The sequence below is a fragment of the Anomaloglossus baeobatrachus genome, chromosome 12 (genome assembly GCF_048569485.1).
Source record: "Anomaloglossus baeobatrachus isolate aAnoBae1 chromosome 12, aAnoBae1.hap1, whole genome shotgun sequence".
Classification (NCBI taxonomy): domain Eukaryota; kingdom Metazoa; phylum Chordata; class Amphibia; order Anura; family Aromobatidae; genus Anomaloglossus; species Anomaloglossus baeobatrachus.
The window spans coordinates 63,993,069-64,019,052 of NC_134364.1; the positions used below are offsets into that span (position 1 = coordinate 63,993,069).

At 49.6% G+C, this 25,984-nt stretch overlaps 1 protein-coding gene across 1 annotated transcript in view; it reads left to right on the forward strand.

Moving 5' to 3' along the window:
• Nucleotides 1-25,984, forward strand: part of LOC142257975 (Fanconi anemia group M protein-like) — a 127,582-nt gene that overhangs the window by 39,589 nt on the left and 62,009 nt on the right. Inside the window, exon 5 of the mRNA XM_075330316.1 lies at nucleotides 18,587-18,718. Coding sequence (XP_075186431.1) covers nucleotides 18,587-18,718 — 132 coding nt within the window. The remainder of the gene's footprint in view (nucleotides 1-18,586; nucleotides 18,719-25,984) is intronic.

The following is a 25,984-nucleotide window of genomic DNA, read 5'->3' on the forward strand; positions in this document are numbered from 1 at the left end:
GATGAGCAGGCACTACCATGCTCGGGTGCTCAGTACTCGTTACTAGTGATGAGCGAGCACTACCATGCTCGGGTGCTCAGTACTGGTAACTAGTGATGAGCGGGCACTACCATGCTCTGGTGCTCAGTACTCGTAACTAGTGATGAGCGGGCACTACCATGCTCGGGTGCTCAGTATCGTCACTAGTGATGAGCGGGCACTACCATGCTCGGGTGCTCGGTCCTCGTAACTAGTGATGAGCGGGCACTACCATGCTCGGGTGCTCAGTACTCGTCACTAATGATGAGCGGGCACTATCATGCTCGGGTGCTCTGTACTCGTAACTAGTGATGAGCGGGCACTACCATGCTCGGGTGCTCAGTACTCGTCACTAGTGATGAGCGGGCACTACCATGCTCGGGTGCTCAGTACTCGTTACTAGTGATGAGCGGGCACTACCATGCTCGGGTGCTCAGTACTCGTAACTAGTGATGAGCGGGCACTAGCATGCTCGGGTGCTCTGTACTCGTAACTAGTGATGAGCGGGCACTACCATGCTCGAATACTCGGTCCTCGTAACTAGTGATGAGCGGGCACTACCATGCTCGGGTGCTCAGTACTCGTCACTAATGATGAGCGGGCACTATCATGCTCGGGTGCTCTGTACTCGTAACTAGTGATGAGCGGGCACTACCATGCTCGGGTGCTCAGTACTCGTCACAAGTGATGAGCGGGCACTACCATGCTCGGGTGCTCAGTACTCGTTACTAGTGATGAGCGGGCACTACCATGCTCGGGTGCTCGGTCCTCGTAACTAGTGATGAGCGGGCACTACCATGCTCGGGTGCTCGGTCCTCGTAACTAGTGATGAGCGGGCACTAGCATGCTCGGGTGCTCTGTACTCGTAACTAGTGATGAGCGGGCACTACCATGCTCGAATACTCGGTCCTCGTAACTAGTGATGAGCGGGCACTACCATGCTCGGGTGCTCAGTACTCGTAACTAGTGATGAGCGGGCACTACCATGCTCGGGTGCTCAGTACTCGTTACTAGTGATGAGCGGGCACTACCATGCTCGGGTGCTCGGTCCTCGTAACTAGTGATGAGCGGGCACTACCATGCTTGGGTGCTCTGTACTGGTAACTAGTGATGAGCGGGCACTACCATGCTCGGGTGCTCAGTACTAGTAACTAGTGATGAGCGGGCACTACCATGCTCGGGTGCTCAGTACTCGTTACTAGTGATGAGCGAGCACTACCATGCTCGGGTGCTCGGTCCTCGTAACTAGTGATGAGCGGGCACTACCATGCTCGGGTGCTCTGTACTCGTAACTAGTGATGAGCGGGCACTACCATGCTCGGGTGCTCGGTCCTCGTAACTAGTGATGAGCGGGCACTACCATGCTCGGGTGCTCTGTACTCGTAACTAGTGATGAGCGGGCACTACCATGCTCGGGTGCTCGGTACTCGTAACTAGTGATGAGCGGGCACTACCATGCTCGGGTGCTCAGTACTAGTAACTAGTGATGAGCGGGCACTACCATGCTCGGGTGCTCAGTACTCGTTACTAGTGATGAGCGGGCACTACCATGCTCGGGTGCTCGGTCCTCGTAACTAGTGATGAGCGGGCACTACCATGCTCGGGTGCTCTGTACTCGTAACTAGTGATGAGCGGGCACTACCATGCTCGGGTGCTCTGTACTCGTAACTAGTGATGAGCGGGCACTACCATGCTAGGGTGCTCGGTACTCGTAACTAGTGATGAGCGGGCACTACCATGCTCGGGTGCTCGGTACTCGTTACTAGTGATGAGCGGGCACTACCATGCTCGGGTGCTCTGTACTCGTAACTAGTGATGAGCGGGCACTACCATGCTCGGGTGCTCTGTACTAGTAACTAGTGATGAGCGGGCACTACCATGCTCGGGTGCTCTGTACTCTTAACTAGTGATGAGCGGGCACTACCATGCTCGGGTGCTCTGTACTCGTAACTAGTGATGAGCGGGCACTACCATGCTAGGGTGCTCGGTACTCGTAACTAGTGATGAGCGGGCACTACCATGCTCGGGTGCTCGGTACTCGTTACTAGTGATGAGCGGGCACTACCATGCTCGGGTGCTCTGTACTCGTAACTAGTGATGAGCGGGCACTACCATGCTCGGGTGCTCTGTACTAGTAACTAGTGATGAGCGGGCACTACCATGCTCGGGTGCTCAGTACTAGTAACTAGTGATGAGCGGGCACTACCATGCTCGGGTGCTCAGTACTCGTTACTAGTGATGAGCGGGCACTACCATGCTCGGGTGCTCGGTCCTCGTAACTAGTGATGAGCGGGCACTACCATGCTCGGGTGCTCTGTACTCGTAACTAGTGATGAGCGGGCACTACCATGCTCGGGTGCTCTGTACTCGTAACTAGTGATGAGCGGGCACTACCATGCTCGGGTGCTCTGTACTCGTAACTAGTGATGAGCGGGCACTACCATGCTCGGGTTCTCAGTACTGGTAACTACGGTAGTGATGAGCGAGCACTTATAACAAACAGACGGGTGCAACTCTTACACCAAGTATAATGGAAGATCTTCTGGAAAAATACTAGAGTTCTCCATTGACTTCCATTATGCTTGGTACACAAGTCGCGCCTGTCTGATTGCTCATTATGAGTACCGAGCATGGTAGTACCCGCTCATTACTAGTTACCAGTACCGAGCACCCGAGCATGGTAGTGCCCGCTCATCACTAGTTACGAGTACAGAGCACCCGAGCATGGTAGTGCCCGCTCATCACTAGATACCAGTACAGAGCACCTGAGCATGGTAGTGCCCGCTCATCACTAGTTACGAGTACAGAGCACCCGAGCATGGTAGTGCCCGCTCATCACTAGTTACGAGTACAGAGCACCCGAGCATGGTAGTGCCCGCTCATCACTAGTTACCAGTACAGAGCACCTGAGCATGGTAGTGCCCGCTCATCACTAGTTACGAGTACTGAGCACCCGAGCATGGTAGTGCCTGCTCATCACTAGTTACGAGTACAGAGCACCCGAGCATGGTAGTGCCCGCTCATCACTAGATACCAGTACAGAGCACCCGAGCATGGTAGTGCCCGCTCATCACTAGATACCAGTACAAAGCACCTGAGCATGGTAGTGCCCGCTCATCACTAGATACCAGTACAGAGCACCCGAGCATGGTAGTGCCCGCTCATCACTAGATACCAGTACAGAGCACCTGAGCATGGTAGTGCCCGCTCATCACTAGTTACGAGTACAGAGCACCCGAGCATGGTAGTGCCCGCTCATCACTAGATACCAGTACAGAGCACCCGAGCATGGTAGTGCCCGCTCATCACTAGATACCAGTACAGAGCACCCGAGCATGGTAGTGCCCGCTCATCACTAGATACCAGTACAGAGCACCTGAGCATGGTAGTGCCCGCTCATCACTAGTTACGAGTACAGAGCACCCGAGCATGGTAGTGCCTGCTCATCACTAGTTACGAGTACAGAGCACCCGAGCATGGTAGTGCCCGCTCATCACTAGATACCAGTACAGAGCACCCGAGCATGGTAGTGCCCGCTCATCACTAGATACCAGTACAAAGCACCTGAGCATGGTAGTGCCCGCTCATCACTAGATACCAGTACAGAGCACCCGAGCATGGTAGTGCCCGCTCATCACTAGATACCAGTACAGAGCACCTGAGCATGGTAGTGCCCGCTCATCACTAGTTACGAGTACAGAGCACCCGAGCATGGTAGTGCCCGCTCATCACTAGATACCAGTACAGAGCACCCGAGCATGGTAGTGCCCGCTCATCACTAGATACCAGTACAGAGCACCTGAGCATGGTAGTGCCCGCTCATCACTAGTTACGAGTACAGAGCACCCGAGCATGGTAGTGCCCGCTCATCACTAGTTACGAGTACAGAGCACCCGAGCATGGTAGTGCCTGCTCATCACTAGTTACGAGTACAGAGCACCCGAGCATGGTAGTGCCCGCTCATCACTAGATACCAGTACAGAGCACCCGAGCATGGTAGTGCCCGCTCATCACTAGATACCAGTACAGAGCACCTGAGCATGGTAGTGCCCGCTCATCACTAGTTACGAGTACAGAGCACCCGAGCATGGTAGTGCCCGCTCATCACTAGTTACGAGTACAGAGCACCCGAGCATGGTAGTGCCCGCTCATCACTAGTTACCAGTACAGAGCACCTGAGCATGGTAGTGCCCGCTCATCACTAGTTACGAGTACTGAGCACCCGAGCATGGTAGTGCCTGCTCATCACTAGTTACGAGTACAGAGCACCCGAGCATGGTAGTGCCCGCTCATCACTAGATACCAGTACAGAGCACCCGAGCATGGTAGTGCCCGCTCATCACTAGATACCAGTACAAAGCACCTGAGCATGGTAGTGCCCGCTCATCACTAGATACCAGTACAGAGCACCCGAGCATGGTAGTGCCCGCTCATCACAAGTCTTCACCTATCTACAGTTGAGCTGATAACTTACTGATTGTGGATCCAACCACTGACACCGATAGATTGAGGAATTTTTATCCCCTTTCCAAAAATGCAGCGTCAGGTCAGATGCTTGATCGCTGTCCTAGTCATTCTTTATGTAGCATGTCAGGAAAACCCAAGTGCAGCGCTCAGCAGCTCCGTAGGGAATAAGTGGAGCATTGGTCCAGCAGGCACGTTTCAGTTTCCACCCTAAAAGGATGTGAGTGCCCCTTTCTTCTGAGCCGTGCAGGTTCTTTTTAATAGTACCCCCAACGATCAATAAATTGTCACCTATCAGCTCTTTTAACATTGTAAAAAAGCCTGTCCGCGGAAGCCGAGACCTCCAGAAATTTATGCAAAGTCTCTGCAGATTATGTGCAGCATTTCTGACAAGGACCTTCCGGTATAACTGATGTGCTAGGGCCGGACCCTTCTATTCTAGTCACCCACATCCTTCAGATCCTGAGTCCTGATCTCTTTAGGGTCAGACCTTTTAGGTTCATACTTGCAGGGGGTGCCCTAACTACCCCACTTCAACCTTCCTAATCCATATTTAATGGTGCCTTTATTCAGGTTGATCTATATACAAGACGGCCGTTACCTAGCTTGATGATGATAGTAGCAGAACGCTGGTTATTGCGATCCTCCGGTGCCTGTGCAGCATTGCGTTTTCTGCAGCACATCACCTGTTTAGGTGGCGCGAACAGTTTTGACGCTGGCATAAACATTAACCGATGAACTAATATTTGCAGGCGAGTTGGGTGATCACCAGAATGATTTACACTGGCCGATAAATTGGAGCAAGCCTTCTAACACACTCATTCTTGGTCTTTTAAAGGTTTTTTCATGATCATAAATCAATATTGCAATTTACCTGTTATTAAAAATAGTCTCAAGATGAGAGGGATTTTACATTTTGTTTACTGCGCGCTGTCTTAGTTACCAACCACCTCTACAGTCTGTCAGCAGTGGTCGGTCTCTTAGCACTAGAAGTCCCAGGAATTTCGAGCTCCTTAGGGTTCCAATGGTAGAAATGTCAAATGACCCCTCTCTGGGACGTCTAGTGTTAGGCAAGGAGTGCAGCGCTTACAGGCTCCTTCCAATGGGGCTTTTGTGCTTCAGATGCTGCAGAGGTGGAGTCCTCTCTGCTTGTATCATCGGAGAGTACACAGTTTGGGCCAACAATGCAACAATACCTCTAGTCCAAACTGTCAGTCAAGAAGGAGAACACCACCACCTTGCATGGAAGAAGTTGGGCGGCAGAGGAGCTGTGGAAGAGGATGATACAACTCACTTACCGACCGTCCGAGAATAACGCCAATTAGCTATAATCCAATGGGTAAGCATTGACACGGCAAACACAATCGGTTGTTAATACGATCATTTTGCCCCCAAAGAGCATGCACATCCTCTGCAGCACATCCCCTGTTTAGGATTGGGCCATATATTGCTATTTACAATGAGGGGGCAAAAGAATGATGTTGGCCAAAGGAGCTTTCCGAAATGTACAGTAAGCCTACAAGCTCATTTATACTGCATTTGGCACACATAGGCAGTCATTTTTCTGGACAGCACGATGTGCTGTCGAGGACAATGATTTTTATGCAAGCTTATAAAGTGATCTCATCCGACAAACGAGCGTCTGATGATTACCTTACTAATTAACGAGAAATGAGCATTTCGGGAAGCGCTTGTTGACGCTAATCACTTCATGTAAATGCACCTTTAACCCCCGTCTCTTCAGCCACCGGACCTTAATATGATGATGGCTAACAATCACCATGTCCAAAATATATACAGTACAGACCAAAGGTTTGGACACACCTTCTCATTCAAAGAGTTTCTTTATTTTCAGGACTCTGAAAATTGTAGATTCAATTGAAGGCATCAAAACTATGAGTTAACACACGTGGAATGAGATACTTAACAAAAAAGTGTGAAACAACTGAAAATGTCTTCTATTCTAGGTTCTTCAAAGTAGCCACCTTTTGCTTTGATTACTGCTTTGCACACTTCTGGCATTCTCTTGATGAGCTTCAAGAGGTAGTCACCGGAAATGGTCTTCCAACAGTCTTGAAGGAGTTCCCAGAGATGCTTAGCACTTGTTGGCCCTTTTGCATTCACTCTGCGGTCCAGCTCACATCAAACCATCTCGATTAGGTTCAGGTCTGGTGACTGTGGAGGCCAGGTCATCTGGCGTAGCACCCCATCACTCTCTTTCTTAGTCAAATAGCCCTTACACAGCCTGGAGGTGTGTTTGGGGTCATTGTCCTGTTGAGAAATAAATGATGGTCCAACTAAATGTAAACCGGATGGAATAGCACGCCGAGGCAAGATGCTGTGGTAGCCATGCTGGTTCTGTATGCCTTCAATTTTCAATAAATCACCAGCAAAGCACCCCCACACCATCACACCTCCTCCTCCATGCTTCACGGTGGGAACCAGCCATGTAGAGTCCATCCGTTCACCTTTTCTGCGTCACACAAAGACACGGTGGTTGGATCCAAAGATCTCAAATTTGGACTCATCAGACCAAAGAACAGATTTCCACTGGTCTAATGTCCATTCCTTGTGTTCTTTAGCCCAAACAAGTCTCTTCTGCTTGTTGCCTGTCCTTAGCAGAGGTTTCCTAGCAGCTATTTTACCATGAAGGCCTGCTGCACAAAGTCTCCTCTTAACAGTTCTAGAGATGTGTCTGCTGCTAGAACTCTGTGTGGCATTGACCTGGTCTCTAATCTGAGCTGCTGTTAACCTGTGATTTCTGAGGCTGGTGACTCAGATAAACTTATCCTCCGCAGCAGAGGTGACTCTTGGTCTTCCTTTCCGGGGGCGGTCCTCATGTGAGTCAGTTTTTTTGTGTTTGATGGTTTTTGCCACTGCAGTTTGGGAAACTTTCACAGTTTTCCCAATTTTTTGAACTGACTGACCTTCATTTCTTAAAGTAATGATGGCCACTAGTTTTTCTTTACTTAGCTGCTTTTTTTCTTCCCATAATACAAATTCTAACAGTCTATTCAATAGGACTATCAGCTGTGTATCCACCAGACTTCTGCACAACACAACTGATGGTCCCAACCCCATTTATAAGGCAAGAAATCCCACTTATTAAACCTGACAGGGCGCACCTGTGAAGTGAAAACCATTTCCGGTGACTACCTCTTGAAGCTCATCAAGAGAATGCCAAGAGTGTGCAAAGCAGTAATCAAAGCAAAAGGTGGCTACTTTGTAGAACCTAGAATATAAGACATATTTTCAGTTGTGTCACACTTTTTTGTTAAGTATTTCATTCCACATGTGTTAATTCATAGTTTTGATGCCTTCAATGTGAATCTACAATTTTCAGAGTCATGAAAATAAAGAAAACTCTTTGAATGAGAAGGTGTGTCCAAACTTTGGTTTGTACTGTATGTCTAACCATTTTCTCTGCTGCTGTTGTAAAACGTAAACTTCCAGCATGTGCCTTCACTGAAGCCAGAGAGGACTATAGGCACGTAACCGTTGCTGTAGGTTGAGATAGAAGGGATTGTCTGATGACCCGACATTTGGCACAATTGAGTTGACAATGATTGTCTCCGCCCTAGAACAGCGGTTTCCAACTGTTTCAAGACGATCTGTCCTAACACTCCTCATAACCAGGAGGATGTGTCGGGAGTTTTCATTTTTGCCGACGCTGGAGACGCCTCTGTCCCAGGTACTTATTTATGGGAAAGCTCTGAAGGGTGCTTTACACGCTGCAACATCGCTAACGATATATCGTCGGGGTCACGGTGTTTGTGATGCACATCCGGTGTTGTTAGCGGCATCGCAGTGTGTGACAGCTTGGTGCGATGATCAACGATCGTAAAAACAGCAAAAAATCGTTGATCGTTGACACGTTGCTCCTTTTCATAATATCATTGGTGGTGCATGCCACTGGTTGTTCGTCGTTCCTGCGGCACCACACATCGCTGTGTGTGACACCGCAGGAACGACGAACATCATCCTACCTGCGTCCACCGGAAAAGAAGGAAGGAGGTGGGTGGCATGTTCCGGCCGCTCATCTCCGCCCCTCCTCTTCTATTGGACGGCCGTTTTGTGATGCCGCTGTTATGTCGCTGCGACGCCGAACACACCTCCCCCTTGAAGGTGGGATTGTTCGGCAGCAACAGCGACGTCGCTGAACAGGTATGTGCGTGTGACGCTGCCGTAGCGATATTGTTCGCTACGACAGCGATTGCCACATGTCGCACGTATGACTGGGGCGAGTGCTATCGCTCGCAACATCGCTAGCTATCGCTAGCGATGTCACAGCGTGTAAAGCCCCCTAAAGAACTTGTCACGATGTGACTGTAAGATAGCGAAGGACAGGGGTTCCTATGGATGAGTGAAGGAAATGAGGGACCGCACTCCGTACCGCTGTGCAGGAATCTTTAGTTTATTAGACGGTGCAGGGTAAAAAGCAGGAGACGAGCTGTGAGCTGGCTCCCAGGTAGAGGACGACAGCTGTTTCGCCTAACTAATTAGGCTTCCACAGGTCCAACCAGGACAGGGGTTCCTATACTGTTCCTCACACTGGTGGATCCTAGGCTACCCCTAACCTCCGGATTACCCATGATGGTGGAGATGCTGGAGTCCAGTGCCTGACTGTAGAAGCCAGAGTCCTGTACCTTAGTGTTGTACTTACAAGAACTAATCGGTTTCCCCCATGGAGGGAAGAAGCAGGAGGGAAATGGTAACACATATAAAGACAGACAGGGAAAAAACAAAACGTCGACACACTGCTACAAGTGCTACATGTAAATGGCTCTGCTCCTTATCTGACCTACATAGATGCTTTGTGATGTGATGTAAAGCCTGGCCTTATTACTATGTAACCCAAGAACCCCACAGCAGACCGGCGCGCCTGTGTGCAATGTGACGTCCGCACCTGTGCAAACACGGAACCACTGTTACAATAGATTCCTCTGCTGTTTTTTCCGGCAGATCTCTCTCTTGTCACTGTTGTATAGATACCTGTAATAATGCAGCGTTACGGCAGCGATATGTGTGACCGGTATCCTCTACTGACCTTTTATCTACGCCACTAACACCATACAGGGCAGTCACTACATGGTAGGGGAATTGTACTGTTCAGGAAGCAAATATCTGCCGTGCACCATTTTTAGTTTATAACCATTAGGTCACGCCTCACTTGCACCACCGAAACTATAGAAGACCGCCAAAAAGTGTCCCATGGTATCTAGCATCAAAACTTTAGCCGTAAATCCTTATTTATCCAATGGGGCTTCTTACAGATGATTGATCGTACTGAGATCTGCAGAATTTGGCAGCGACATAATCTGCTAATAGAGGTCGCTGCCATTAGGCTCCACCACTGCCACGGAGGAGGACTGTACGATGTTTGGTAGGTGGAACGTGTCACATCCTCGTGATGCCAGGACCCAAGATTTCCAGCAGAACATTGCCCCATCCCGCTGCCTCCACCAGCTTGGGATCTTTTATTCTGGTGCGACATTCACTCACCCAATGCCCACATAGTCACCTACTTTCCTTTGCTCCATGGTCAAGTTTTGATGTTTGTGTGTCCGTTGTCGGTGCTTTTGGCCAGATATCCTGTCGCCAGCGTCCTATCTACTCAATAGAGAGAGACGAAGACCCCACAAGACCTGCCATCTACTCATAGTTTGGCCCAATTTTCCTGCTTCCAATACATCAGCTGATCAAAATTAGCAATAATACTGAATACAAAGCCACACAGTAGTAAATATCCAAAATAGCAAAAAGGGGGTGTTTGCAGACAAAGACTAGAAGTTTAAAACATAACTTTTAATAGTGTGCTCATTAATAAGTGACGACTCACTGCATAAAAACGTGACCTAAAAACTAACAAATGAACCACTAGGCCTCCAAGCTCAAATTGGGCCTATAGGGCACATCAGACAAAAACATCCCTTATTGAACACACTCAGAATAAAGTGGTTTAAAAGAACCCCAAAAATACCCATAAAGAAGGAACCGCCCTCATAAGTGGTATATGGGTTTTAATGTAATGGGACTGTATACAAGTACAACCAGACCTTTTATATAACCAGAATACCACCCTTCACCGTCATAGATGGATCCCGTTCAAAAAAGGAATGGTCTTACCGTAAATAAATGGGCATACCTATACCATGCAGACCAAAAGCTTCACATTGGTGACCATCAAGTGGACTTTTTAGATACCAATTATAGCTCAAGATCCAGCTTGTCAAATAACTGTAGAAGAAATCACATCCTCCTAATGCGTTTCATATGTTATTCGTCAGGGGAGTCTTCATAATAGATGCTCTGCATCCCTTCAGTCTCAAAGAAACTGACCTTCAAAAAATAGATTGCCCTATACAAATAAAGATGTCCAGAGTAGACAGACGCCAAACAAATGTCCGTATACTCTGGACATCTTTGTTCGTATGGGGCAATCTATTTTTTGAAGGTGAGTTTCTTTGAGACTGACGGGATGCAGAGCATCTATTATGAAGACTCCCCTGATGAATAATATATATGAAACGCGTTAGGAGGATGTGATTTCTTCTACAGTTATTTGACAAGCTGGATCTTGAGCTATAATTGGTATCTAAAAAGTCCACTTGATGGTCACCAATGTGAAGCTTTTGGTCTGCATGGTATAGGTATGCCCATTTATTTTTACGGTAAGACCATTCCTTTCTTTGAACGGGATCCATCTATGACGGTGAAGGGTGGTATTCTGGTTATTTAAAAGGTCTGGTTGTACTTGTATACAGTCCCATTACATTAAAACCCATATACCACTTATGAGGGCGGTTCCTTCTTTATGGGTATTTTTGGGGTTCTTTTAAACCACTTTTTATTCTGAGTGTGTTCAATATGGGGTGTTTTTGTCTGATGTGCCCTATGTGCCCTATAGGCCCAATTTGAGCTTGGAGGCCTAGTGGTTCATCAGTTTTTAGTTCACGTTTTTATGCAGTGAGTTGTCACTAAGGCTACTTTCACACATCCGGTTTGAGCCCTGCGGCTCAATCCGGCTGTGAAAACTATGCAACGGATGCGGTGAAAACACCGCATCCTTTGCATAAGTTTTTACATGCGGCCGGTCCGTTTTTTTCCGGTTGCGGCATGCTACTGAGCATGCGCAGTGGAAAATACCGCATGCGGCGACCGGATGCGGTTTTTTCCGCATCGCGCCGCATCCGGCCTCCATAGGGATGCATTGAAAAATGCGCCGCAGCGGCCGGATGCGGCGCGATGCGGTGTTTTTTGCCGGAGCAAAAAACGTTGCAGGGAACGTTCGATCCGGCCGCCGCATCGGCTACATCTGCCGCATTCGGCAAAAAACGGACCGAACGCAAGCCCCTGCGGCACAATGCGGCACTAATGTAAGTCAATGCAAAAAAAACCGCAATCGGCGTTACAAAAGCCGGTTGCGGTTTTTCTGCAGAACGCCGTATTGTGCCGCAGAGCAAAAATCCGGATGTGTGAAAGTACCCTTATTAATGAGCACACTATTAAGAGTTATGTTTTAAACTTCTAGTCTTTGTCTGTAAACACACCCTTTTTGCTATTTTCAATACATCAGCTGTAAGAACTTGTTGTCACAAAGTGACTGTAGGATAGCGGGGGACCGGGCTCCTATACTGACCCTCATGCTAGGGGCCCTAGGCTATCCTTAACCTCAGGATTACCCCTGATGGTGGCGATGCCGGAGTCCTGTGCCTTACTGCTTTCCGGATAACTAATATCTCCCCCCCCCCCCATTTTTCCAGGGAAGGAAGGGGCAGGAGCGAGATGGTGACACAGATAAAGACAGATGGGGAAAAAAATAAAACTCAGATACAGTGAAAACTCACAGAACCAAACAGTAAGTCAGAGGTTCCCAACTCCAGTCCTCAAGGCACACCAACAGTGCATGTTTTCAGGATTTCCTTAGTATTGCACAGGTGATAATTTAATCACCTGCAAAGGTGCTGAATCCAACACCCATGCAATGCTAAAGAAATCCTGAAAACATGCACTGTTGGTGTGCCTTGAGGACTGGAGTTGGGAACCTCTGCAGTAAGTGACTAAGGAGAAAATCAAGAGAGGGAAGGCAGCAACAAAACAACATCAAGGGTTAACACCACAACCACTTACACCAATAAAGTTGAACAACCACCAGTAAGTCTGGATCACAACACCTCACCGGACCAGTATAGATAAACTATAGCTGGCATTAAAGGAAGGGTCAGCCAGCATATATAGAAGGGGAGCGAATATGACTGGCTCCCCTGCAGCATGTGACCAAAGGAGACTAACAAGCAGCCCAGCAGAGATTAACTCATGCAAGCCTGTCTATGAACTACCAATCTGTGGGTCGATGCCCGTATCTGCCTGCTCTGATCACAGAGCTCAGTGAAGTTGGCAGGCAAAGTGGTTTTATGGCTGATGGTCTATAAAACGTTGATATTGCTAAACCTATGGGTATGCCATGAGATCGCAATTCCTGGGGTCTCCTTACCTGAGTGGACTTACTTCAAATGCCTTATGACCCCCTATGATAAGTAACTGTGCTAGAGAGGAGCCCATGCACATTAGTTGGTCGTTTGGGGCTTGCGATCCTAGGGTTGCAGGTTTTATTGCAGATTCACTGTGGAAATTCTCCGCAGCAGTTTCCGTGCACGTAACCCTACTATTGAACGCACCATTAAAACTGGAGCTGGCAATTGTTTGTGCTGATATTTTTGGATGGCTCAGGACTGCTAGAAAAGGAACGGCGCAGCTGTACGGAGCATCGGCGCCCCCTGGTGACTGATATGTACTAAGGTGCATGGAAGAATCCACATGGCGCAGCAAAGCTTCCATTTTCTATAACAAGTCCTTGACATGATCAGGACCGGATGCCTCTATTCAGTGACAAACAGTGATGAAAAAATAAAGGAATTACAGAAACACTTTTTTTTTTTAATTTTATGGGTTTTTATTGTTTAGTGACTTGCTTTTACTTGCGCAAGACTTGAACCCCTCTCCCCACCATACTTCCTTGACTTTGGACAATCCCTTTAATTATTAATCTTTTCACTCTGCAAAATTACTTTAAATGGTTACACTCAATATGAATATTCTCCACAGGCTAAGTGATAACTTGCGGATGGGTGGGGGTCCGACCTTTGGACCTCCACTTATCCCCAGAACCGGAAATGTCCCGTCTGAATGATGCGGCTTTCTCAGTGTTAAGCGAATGCACAGCTTTTTCTCTATTCCTGGGGGTATATCAGAGGTCCATTCTCGAGATTGGTGACAGTCCAACTATTCAGATTCCCACTGATCCCAAGAACCGGACTGATTATGTCCAGATGGAATGAAGTGGTTTTCTCCGGCAGTCTTATGGAGAATGGATGGTGTGGTGGTGCGCATGCGCAGCTCCTGCTCCATTCTTAGCACCATTGCAGAGCCCCATTCAGGTGATTGGTGGGAGTCCTATTGGAGTGAAGCAACTTTCTCCTGCAGTCCCATAGAGAATGAATAAAACGATAGTGCGCATGCGCAGCTACTGCTCACTTTTGACTTGGTAATGCAGAGCACTGTTCTCTGGATTGGTTGATCCAACTGTTCCTTTTTGGACTCCCATGGGTCATGAGAACATGTCTCTGACCTGTCCTATTGGATTGAAGTAATGTTCTCCCGCAGTCCAATAGAGAATGTAAGAAACAATGGTGCGCATGCGCAGCTACTGCTTGCTTCAAACTGGGCAGTTTAGAGTGCTGTTCTCGGGCTCCTACATATACAAAAACAGGGAATGAAATGTCCCATCATAATGAAGTGGCTTTCTCCGGGAGTCCCATAGAGAATGAACGAAACGATGGTGCACATGCGCTGCTACTGCTTACTTTCAACTGTGCAATTCAGAACACTTGTTCTTGGGAGCAGTAGTGGAACTGCTCCGGCTCCCATGTATCCAAGAACAAGGATATGAAATGCCCCTTTTGTAAGGAAATGGCTTTCTCTGGCAGTCCCATGGAGAATGAACGAAGCAATGGTGCGCATGTGCAGCTACTTGTTGCTTCCAACTGGGCATTTCAGAGAGCAGTTTGCAGAAATGGTGGGGTGTAACTGCTTGGGCTCCCTCCTATCCAAGAACAGGGATATGAAATGCCCCTTTGTAAGGAAATGGCTTTCTTCGGCAGTCCTATAGAGAATGAATGAAGCGATGGCGCACATGCGCAACCAATGCACCATTCTGACAATGCATTTCATAGCTCCATTGTGGAAATTGGTGGCATCCATGTCAATGTATGTAAAGCGCTGTGGAATTAATAGCACTATATAAATGAATAAAATTATTATTATCCAACTGTGCTGACTCACAGCGATCTGAGAACAGGGCTCTGAAATGCTGAATTGTAGTGAAGTGGCTTTCACCGGCATTCCCATAGAGAATGAATGAATAAATGAAGGGATGGCGCATGCGCAGTCAGTGTTCCATTCAGACTATGCATTTCAGAGCTCCAGTCTGGGAATCTGTGGGGATTGAAGGGCTCGGACTCACAGCAATCCGAGAATAGGGTTCTGAATGAAGTGTAAATGAAGTGGCTTTAACGGCAGTCCTGCGGAGAACGAATGAAGTAATGGCGCGCATACGCAGAAACTTATTCACTCTCATTGGACATTTCATAACCAATTGGCTTATCAGTGAAGGTCGGACCGCCACCGGTCAGTAAGTTATCACATATCCTGTGTATATTCTATTTTGGTGAAATGGTTCCCTGATATTAGGCTGATCTCCGAATGACCCCCAGCGATCAGATATGAGCTATGGCATAAACAGGATGTAAGTGCTCACTTTCCCCACAGCGCCACCACAGGGGACATAAAGCATTACATAGTCCATTCAAATTGATGGACTAAGTAATACAGGATGGATCAAGTCCCCCCCGGGCAAGAAATAAGGGGGGGGGGACTCTATTTGTTCCGAATTTCCCCACCAGAAAAAAACCCTAAGGCTATGTGCCCACGCTGCGGAAAATGCACGGATTTTGCCGCGGATTTCTCGCGGAAAAGCCGCGGATTTCCCGAAAATCTGCAGCAGCGGCACTTCCCAGCCATTTCTATGGCTTTTTGGAAATGCTGTGCCCATGCTGCGGATTTTTCCGCGGCGGATTTGGTGCGGATTTTGATTCGGATTTTGGCTTCAGAATTGGGGGGAAAAAAAAAATCCGCACCAAAATCCGCGGTAAATCCGCACCTTTGAAAAGGTGCGGATTTTGCGGGAAAGCCGCGGATTTTCATGCAGAAAAATCCGCAGCAACATTCTACCGTGGACACATAGCCTATTGCCATATACGGTATTTAACGGCTTGTGCGCCTGAAAAATAGGTGAACCCCTTTACTGTTTGCTTGTTAAATGTGTCATGCTATCCCCAGGTAACAGGTTGTAGGTTATGTTTACTGGTTCACGCGGATCGTGTTACCCGCCCGCCACCGGCATGTGTAGGAGGGCTGCGTTATGTGGCCCCCGCTTCATGTAATCTCACATAATATAAATGTAACCCTCCCTTATCCTATAGGCCGGGCAAGCTATAACGTTGCACGCCAGCGACCGATGCGGCACAATTAAATATATGGGCGTTTATGTAAGAGGCAATCTTCAAGGCCTCCTTTTATTTTAATCAGGGCATTTGCTTTTCATTTCCTAATGGCTCCATCATGTGCGGTTTATATAATGTGATGAGCTGGAGAATACGGGGAAGCGCGGGATATGCTCTGCATATGTAATCTATACCTTCTTACTGCACTTTGCCTATAATATATCAGCAAATGGGTCAAATATAGCCTTCATATAACCTGAGAGGGATAGGGACCCCCTTTTCTTAGGTTATTTAGGTCAACGGATGACTTGGTCATCATAGGCCTGATATCAGAGCTGAACAAGACACCAGAGTAACGCATGGTCTAGCTGTCTTCACCCCTCAACAACAAGATCAAACTGCTTTGGTGTACAAATGGTGTAATATGTCAAAGAAGTATATTCATTCTCATACACTACAATTTACAGTCCACTCCTTCTCAGTAGGAGGTCCCTTTTTATCAGTATTCTGCCAGCACTTTAAGTACTTGAGCTACTTTCCCTCACCTCTGTCTGCATTACTTCAGCTGTTGGCGAGTAGGTTGCCTGCCCCACACTGAAAGACTGCATGTTATTTACGGATGCAGTTTTACAGATATAGGGGCAAAAGCAGAGTCAAAGACCTGCCTCCCCGTAGAGGGTCAGAGACCCGCCCCTGCCTCCCGTAGAGGGTCAGAGACCCGCCCCTGCCTCCCGTAGAGGGTCAGAGACCCGCCCCTGCCTCCCGTAGAGGGTCAGAGACCCGCCCCTGCCTCCCGTAGAGGGTCAGAGACCCGCCCCTGCCTCCCATAGAGGGTCAGAGACCCGCCCCTGCGTCCCGTAGAGGGTCAGAGACCAGCCCCTGCCTCCCATAGAGGGTCAGACCCTCCCCGCCTCCCATAGGGGGTCAGAGGACAACCCCTGCTTGCCATAGAGGGTCAGAGGCCAACCCCTGCTTGCCATAGAGGGTCAGAGGCCAACCCCTGCTTGCCATAGAGGGTCAGAGGCCCGCACACCCCGCCTCCCCTTTCCCAATAACACTCTTAAGTTCAGTGTGTTTTATATTGCAGCATTTGCTTGAATAAGCTGCAATACTATAAGTGGTCTGCAAACGTTTGTGTGTGTTGATAAATATCTTGTAAAAATTTCTGTGCTCCCCCAATTCTGCCACTGGTTTATTTTTTCCACTGAGACACTCCATAGTAGAGATATTCACAGTTGTTGCTTTTGGAGGGCAGTATGTGAAATTTCTGCTTGCAGTCCATCTGCACGTGTCTTCAGAGTCCTCTGTGGGAGGCTAGACTGCTAGATCTGCTGCCGAGCTATGATCAGCAGCGTCTGGAGAACGAGAGATGAATGTGCACAGCCCAGAGAAGACTAGAAACGCCCCTTTTGGACTTCAAGAAGAAATTTCACATATTACGCTCCAAAAGCAATAAATGTGAATATCTTTCCATTGGAGCGATTCAGAGCGAAATAGAAAGGAGCTGCCGAATCAGGGGAGCTCAGGGATTTTTACAGGGTTTATCACAAATTTTTGGGAGTAGGTGACATGTCCTCTTTAATCACATATGTGAGGTTTGGCTGCATCTATGTTATGTGTGGTTGTGTTTTTGCAGCGGGTGAATTGAAAAATGTCACAAACCTTTCAGCTCTAGGATCTTAGGACTGTGCCTTGTATAATCGACTTTATTAGAATTTCTATGTGCTAATGCATAAGAGACTCAGACTATTTTATTTATTTTTTGAGCTTTTATTAGTATTTTTCCTGCATTAATGGCAGAACATCAAATTATGTGTGGTAAAGAGGACACACTGTACAAATGCTGGACTGTATGGTAATAATGTCTGCTTTTATCATAATCACAACCTGATTCCCCAAATTGCAGGGAATCTTTCCGCAGTGGTCCCAACAATACCTTATAGATTTTGTAATACATGAACCTTTCACCATTAGGTGACAGTAGTCGTCGACCGTGTAGCGGCCATAGGTAGAGGAATGTAGTAAAATTGGCGGCCAGATGGGCAGAGAAGGAGCTATTCTGCAATGACTCTCGGCTGTGGCACCAGCAGAGCTAGCTGAGCATAGTTCGTGTTTGGTGAATCCTGACAGTGTGCATTATGCACACTTGTCAGGATTAATGTATTGATCCAGCGGCCAGAAGAGATTGTCCGCAAGAGAAGGAGCTATTCTGTAATGACTCTCATCTGGGAACTAACAGAGCTAGCCGAGCAAAGTTCTTGTTTGGTAAATATTAACAGTGTGCATTTTGCACACTGTCAGGATTTACCTTAATTTCCAGATTACAAGGGACCACAGTATTTGATTTGTAATAGAGAGGGAATGATGAGAAACTCGTTGGTATGTGACTTCCAAATTCGCAATTAAGGGGAATTCTGACTGTATGTGTAATGCACACTGTCAGGATTCACCAATCTGCATTCACTTCTTTTTAAAGTTGCATTTGAACTTTTTTTTTCTCATTCACTCTGATTTAATATTTTGAAATTTATTTTTTCTTCCAGGTCCTTGAGACATTTGCTGGGCGTCTGATACAAAATAACGTGTTAACGCGACGGGAGATCCCCAACCTGACTAAATATCAAATCATTTTGTCTCGAGATCAGTTCAGAAAGAACCCTCCGTCTAACATAATAGTGAGTGATCATGTGTCCTTCATTGTCATGTGTATTGGTTCATCTTCAAGGGGGTCCGTCTGATGCTGGTGGGAGGTCACAAATGCAATCACTACAGAACCTGAGGCGAAGAGCAACATACGAGATTAACAAACAAAGCCTCCCTTACCATTAAAAATGTTTTTTTTATTCCAAAAAATATACAACTTACAGTGCCTACAAGTAGTATTCAACCCCCTGCAGATTTAGCAGGTTTGATAAGATGCAAATAAGTTAGAGCCTGCAAACTTCAAACAAGAGCAGGATTTATTAACAGCTGCATAAATCTTACAAACCAACAAGTTATGTTGCTCAGTTAAATTTTAATAAATTTTCAACATTAAAGTGTGGGTCAATTATTATTCAACCCCTAGGTTTAATATTTTGTGGAATAACCCTTGTTTGCAATTACAGCTAATAATCGTCTTTTATAAGACCTGATCAGGCCGGCACAGGTCTCTGGAGTTATCTTGGCCCACTCCTCCATGCAGATCTTCTCCAAGTTAACTAGGTTCTTTGGGTGTCTCATGTGGACTTTAAAATCTTGAGCTCCTTCCACAAGTTTTCAATTGGGTTAAGGTCAGGAGACTGACTAGGCCACTGCAACACCTTGATTTTTTCCCTCTTGAACCAGGCCTTGGTTTTCTTGGCTGTGTGCTTTGGGTCGTTGTCTTGTTGGAAGATGAAATGACGACCCATCTTAAGATCCTTGATGGAGGAGCAGAGATTCTTGGCCAAAATCTCCAGGTAGGCCGTGCTATCCATCTTCCCATGGATGCGGACCAGATGGCCAGGCCCCTTGGCTGAGAAACAGCCCCACAGCATGATGCTGCCACCACCATGCTTGACTGTAGAGATTGTATTCTTGGGGTCGTATGCAGTGCCATCCAGTCTCCAAACGTCACGTGTGTGGTTGGCACCAAAGATCTCGATCTTGGTCTCGTCAGACCAGAGAACCTTGAACCAGTCTGTCTCAGAGTCCTCCAAGTGATCATGTGCAAACTGTAGACGAGCCTTGACATGACGCTTTGAAAGTAAAGGTACCTTACGGGCTCGTCTGGAACGGAGACCATTGCGGTGGAGTACTTATGGTATTGACTGAAACCAATGTCCCCACTGCCATGAGATCTTCCCGGAGCTCCTTCCTTGTTGTCCTTGGGTTAGCCTTGACTCTTCGGACAAGCCTGGCCTCGGCACGGGTGGAAATTTTCAAAGGCTGTCCAGGCCGTGGAAGGCGAACAGTAGTTCCATAAGCCTTCCACTTCCGGATGATGCTCCCAACAGTGGAGACAGGTAGGCCCAACTCCTTGGAAAGGGTTTTGTACCCCTTGCCAGCCTTGTGCCCCTCCACGATCTTGTCTCTGATGGCCTTGGAATGCTCCTTTTGTCTTTCCCATGTTGACCAAGTATGAGTGCTGTTCACAAGTTTGGGGAGGGTCTTAATTAGTCAGAAAAGGCTGGAAAAAGAGATAATTAATCCAAACATGTGAAGCTCATTGTTCTTTGTGCCTGAAATACTTCTTAATACTTTAGGGGAACCAAACAGAATTCTGGTGGTTTGAGGGGTTGAATAATAAATGACCCTTTGAATAAACTTTTCACAATTTAAAAAAAAATAAAATAAAAAAAGAAATAACATTCTTTTTTGCTGCAGTGCATTTCACACTTCCAGGCTGATCTACAGTCCAAATGTCACAATGCCAAGTATGTCACAAACCACCGGGGGGGTCACTCAGAAATCCCCCGCGCTGGCTACCAGTACGTCACAATCGGGGGGTAACAAGTGGGGGTCACCCCTCCTTTATACCTCCCGACCGACAGACAGAGCACGTGACGCGCTCTCTAGCGCCCCTCTTATAGTCAGGCCGATTATGGAATTGCCCGACCATAAGCAAGGAGGCCGCTATACTACTTATGCCGATTATTGAAGGGTCCCCGGTGAGAGTAAGATATATATTCCCCCGACCTCCGCGGGCGGAATATATAAAATCTCCCCGAATCTCACTGGCCTCCCCACAATAATCCTTGGCACAATTCGCTGCCACCAACCGATTTACGGTAACTATTAGCCGAACACACAGACGTGGGATTCAAGATCGAGATAACAGAACAGCCCAAGATTAATTATATAATTTAATCAGCCTAAAGCACACTAGAAACTACAATATATACAATAGGGAATCTACAGAATATACATATGTCAGAGTACAGTTACAGTCAAAGCATGGGTTACAAACAGGCATACACAGTTCCAGCAGTTACCTTGTTGCGTCTGGCCACAGGGGGGCGCTGTACCCAGGTTTCTAGGATCCTTCCCACAGATGTTTCCTACACGTGCCCCCAGCGAAAAGAACACTGGAAAATGGCCGAAGTAGGGTTATCAACCTGGGCAAATCCAGGTCCCCTCCTACCTTAGTGACCTCAGAGGGAGCACTGCTCCACCCCTGGCTTGAGTTATGGACAATCCACAACATGGAATATGGGCCATAACTTTGCCTGGGAGCGTCGTAGGCGGACGCCAATGCTCTCATTGTGACAGTTATGAATTTAGCTACAGAACGAGGGGACTCATGACCTGTCTGCCAGTTCCCCATTGGCTGATATCACGCCTGGGGCATTTCCCAATGTCCTGCTCCCATAAAAAGGGTGTGCCGGCATCGTCCGCATGCGGAGACACCATTTTTATGGTTGCCATATTTATCGGAAATATGGCTTGCGAGATATGAACCATTTTTTACTGGAGTCGTTCTGTCTGGCTATTTCCATAGCCTTGCTAACTAGCTAGCAGCCCCCACTACAGGGTCACGGCAGGGAGTCATCCTGTGTCCATTGTCCCCAAGCCACCTAATTTCCATATCACAGGACATGGCCATGGAGGTGTAAGTGGAACACTGAGAACAAGAAGGGAGGGGGCACTGCCAGGGAGTGATGAGGGATTATGACTGGAGTCATAATTCATCTTCATATCCCGGGATTTGCCTCACACCTCCCCCCTTTTGAGGGCGCTAGGGGGCAGCACACTCCGGTGTTCCCCCGTGCGCCCGTCCGCGACCTCTCCTTGTCGGGACAGCCCGTCTGCGTTACCGTGGTCACGGCCCCTTTTGTGGCGAATGGTGAAGTTGTATTGCTGGAGCGCAAGGCTCCATCGCAACAATCGCCCATTCGTCCCAGAGACGGTGTGCAACCAGCTGAGGGGATTGTGGTCCGTCTCCACGATGAAGTGGCGCCCGTATAGATAGGGTTGCAGACGCTGCAGGGCCCACACTATGGCCAGGCACTCCTTCTCCATCGTGGAATAGGCAACTTCCCTTGGTAACAGCTTCCTGCTCAGGTACAAGACTGGGTGCTCTTGGCTCGCAGAGTCCACCTGGCTGAGCACCGCACCGAGGCCGAAGTCACTGGCGTCGGTCTGTACTACAAACGGCCGCGTGAAGTCGGCTGCCTGTAGCACGGGCGGGCTGGACAGGGCGTCCTTTAGGGCCCGGAAGGCTGTCTCGCAGTCCATTGTCCAATCGACTGCAGAGGGCAGCTTCTTCTTGGTGAGGTCCGTCAAGGGCTTTGCCAGGCTACTATAGCATGGAACAAACCTCCTATAGTACCCAGCGGTCCCCAAGAAGGACATCACCTGCTTCTTGGTCCTGGGGGTGGGCCAGGATGCGATGGCTTCCACTTTCTCAGGCTCGGGCTTCAGTGTTCTCCCACCTACCCGGTGACCGAGGTACTGGACCTCGCTCATGGCCAGCTGACACATTCCCGGCTTGATGGTCAAACCTGCCCGGTGGATCCGCCTGAGCACCTGTGCTAGATGCTCTAGGTGGTCCTCCCAGGTGGGACTGAAGACGGCAATGTCATCCAGGTACGCGGCCACGTACCCTTCAAGTCCCTTGAGCAGGGTGTTGACCATCCGCTGGAAAGTGGCAGGGGCATTCCTCATCCCGAATGGCATCACCGTGGACTCGTACAGTCCAAATGGGGTAATAAAGGCAGAGCGTTCCCTGGCCTTGCGAGTCAGGGGGATCTGCCAATATCCCCGGCTCAGATCCATGATGGTCAGGTACTGAGCCCCGGCCAACTGATCGAGCAGGTCATCGATGCGTGGCATTGGGTACGCATCGGCGACCGTGACCGCATTGAGCCCCCTGTAGTCCACGCAGAACCGAGTGGTTCGGTCCTTCTTAGGGACGAGGACTACAGGCGAGGCCCAAGCGCTGTTGGATGCCTGGATCACCCCCAGCTTCAGCATCTCGTCAATCTCCTGGCGCATGTGTTGCTGCACCTCCAGGGAGACCCGATATGCTGAACGCCGGATCGGGGGATGATCCCCAGTGTCCACGTGATGGACAGCCAAGTCAGTCCTTCCGGGCTGGTTGGTAAACAACCCCCGGAAGGGGAGGAGGGTGGCCCACAGCTGGGACCGTTGGTCTTCCAAGAGCTGGTGGCCAACCTCCACATCCTCAATGGATCCGCCTGCCCTAACCTGGGCTAGCATATCCAAGAGGGTTTCCGCTTCTCCCTCCTCGGGCAGGTTGCACACGGGGAGCGCACATGCCTCCCGCTCATGATGTGCCTTCATCATGTTCACATGGAAGGGCTTCCGCCTTCCACGGGCAGGGTCCAGGGTGACCAGGTACGTTACAGGGTTGAGCTGCTGGTACACGAGGTATGGGCCCTCCCAGGCTGCCTGAAGCTTGTCCTGTGGTACGGGGACCAGTACCCACACCTTTTGACCCACTTGGTAGGTCCTCTCACAAGCGTTCTGGTCGTACCAACGCTTCTGATCGGCCTGGGCTTGAGCCATATTGTCGTGTACCAGTTGCGTCAAGGCCTGCATTTTGTCCCGGAAGCGCATGACATACTCGATAACCGACACTCCAGGGGTGGCCAAATCCCCTTCCCAAGCCTCTTTCACCAGAGCCAGGGGGCCCCGCACACGTCGCCCGTACAGGAGCTCAAACGGTGAGAATCCTGTTGAGGCCTGTGGAACCTCCCGGTAAGCAAATAACAGGTGTGGGAGATACCGCTCCCAGTCACGCCCATGGGAGTCGACCAACATCTTAAGCATCTGCTTTAAGGTGCCATTGAACCGCTCGCACAGGCCATTAGTCTGTGGATGGTACGGGCTGGCCACCAGATGTCGCACCTGGACTTGCTTACAGAGGGCCTCCATCAGCTGGGACATGAATTGGGTCCCCCGGTCAGTGAGCATTTCCTGGGGAAAACCCACTCGGGAGAAAATCTCCAGCAATGCGGTGGCCACCTTGTCAGCCCGAATGGACGACAAGGCCACTGCTTCTGGGTACCGGGTGGCATAGTCCACTACCGTCAGTAGGAAGCGTTTCCCGGAGCTGCTGGGGATGGCCAGCGGGCCGACCAGATCCACAGCCACCCTCCTGAAAGGCTCATCGATGATTGGCAGAGATACTAGTGGGGCTTTGGGGCGTGGCCCCGCCTTCCCCACTCTCTGACAGGTTTCACACGAACGGCAGTAGGCAGCCACATCGGCCCCCGTTTTTGGCCAGTAGAAATGCTGGTTTAACCTGGCCTTGGTCTTAGCGATCCCTAGGTGTCCGGCCATCGGAATCTCATGTGCGATCCGCAACAACTCCGTCCGGAACGGATAGGGTACCACCAACTGTCGGTCCCTGGGCCACGCCTCCGGTGAACCCTGCTGGACCGTGGCCCGGTACAGCCGTCCTTGGTCCCAGACCACTCGCTCCGGGTCCGAGTCCGAGGGAGGCTGTGCCGCCTGCTCCTTAAGAGCTTTCAGGCTGTCGTCAGCTTCTAACGCTGCCTGAAACCCCTGACTAGATGTGGCCAGAATCGACGAGACTGTCACATCTTCAGTCAGTACCCCGGGACCTGTGTCCTGGCCTCCACCTGACTCGGCTGCCACTTGGTCAGAAGGGGAAGAGCTATCGGACCTCCGGGAGGCCCCTTGGCTTCCAGCACTCCCACTGCGGGTGACAGCGGCCACAGCCGCTGCGACCGTGGGTCGTGCCTGCTCCTCCTCCGTTCCTGACCAAGTCGCCGGTTCAGGCAGACCTACCTGGCTTCCTGACACCCCGGTTGTGGGGGAACCATGCACCGAGATCTTACCTGGGAGCACTTCCGCTCCTGGACCGGCCCCAATCTCACCTGCCTGTTCCCCTCCTGCAGCAACAGAACCCCGCTGTGAAATCTCTGGGGACCCCACATTTGCTGTGGTAGCCCCCACCCCACACACTGGTCCTCCCCCTGCAGCACCCTGCTCTCTGCTTATCCCTGCAGAGGGCAACAGATCCCAGCTCACAGGCTGGTTACTTGTAGAGGCATTGTCACACCTTTCTCTGACCCCCTCCCCTGTCACAGCTGCAGCTGAGTGTGTGTCTATGGTGTCTATGCAAGCAGAAATATCAGAGTTCACTCCCTCCTCCCTTACATCATTCATAGATAACACATTAACATTGTTAGGAGTCATGTCAGTACGGGCTGAAGGTTCAGCCCTTGGGGGGGGCCCAAACTGGGAGGTTATCTGCCCCAAATCTGTCCCAAGTAGCACGTTTGCGGGGATCCGATCAGTTACCCCCACCTCCCTCACCCCTCGCCCTGCGCCCCAGTCCACATAAATGTCAGCAACAGGCAGCGCCGGGTCAATGCCTCCAATCCCGGAGACAGCGAGGGTTTTTCCAGGGATCAAGTCTTGGGGGGACACCATCTCAGGCCGCACCAGAGTCACCTCCGAGGCGCTGTCTCGCAGTCCTATGGTCACAGACCGGCCGACGGTGACAGGTTGGAAGCTGTCCAGGGACCTACCACCACCCCCACCCACACAATACACCTTGGGCGGCCCTTGGGACGGGGACGGAGCCGGGGCCTTGGGACGCTGAGGGCACATGGCCTTGAAGTGTCCAGGTAGGTTGCACTGGTGGCACCGTCTTGGTTCTGCCACGGGCCTGGAGAGGGGAGTTGAGGGGGACACCCCCTGCAGTCTAGGGGCAGGTGGGGCAGTCGCAGAATTCATCTTACCCCCTCTCCAGGTGCTGCTGGTGGCCGCTCTCCTGGCCTCAGGGGCCCGGTTGTTGGTGTAGTCATCGGCAAGGGCAGCTGTAGCCGTGGACCCCTTTGGCTTCTGGTCTCGGATGAACTGGCGGAGATCCTCAGGGCAGTTCCACAAGAGTTGCTCCGTGATGAACAAGTCCAGGATCTCCGGTCCGGTGGAAAGCTGCAGGCCTTGGGTCCAGTGGTCGGCAGCTCGGGCAAGTGCCCGCC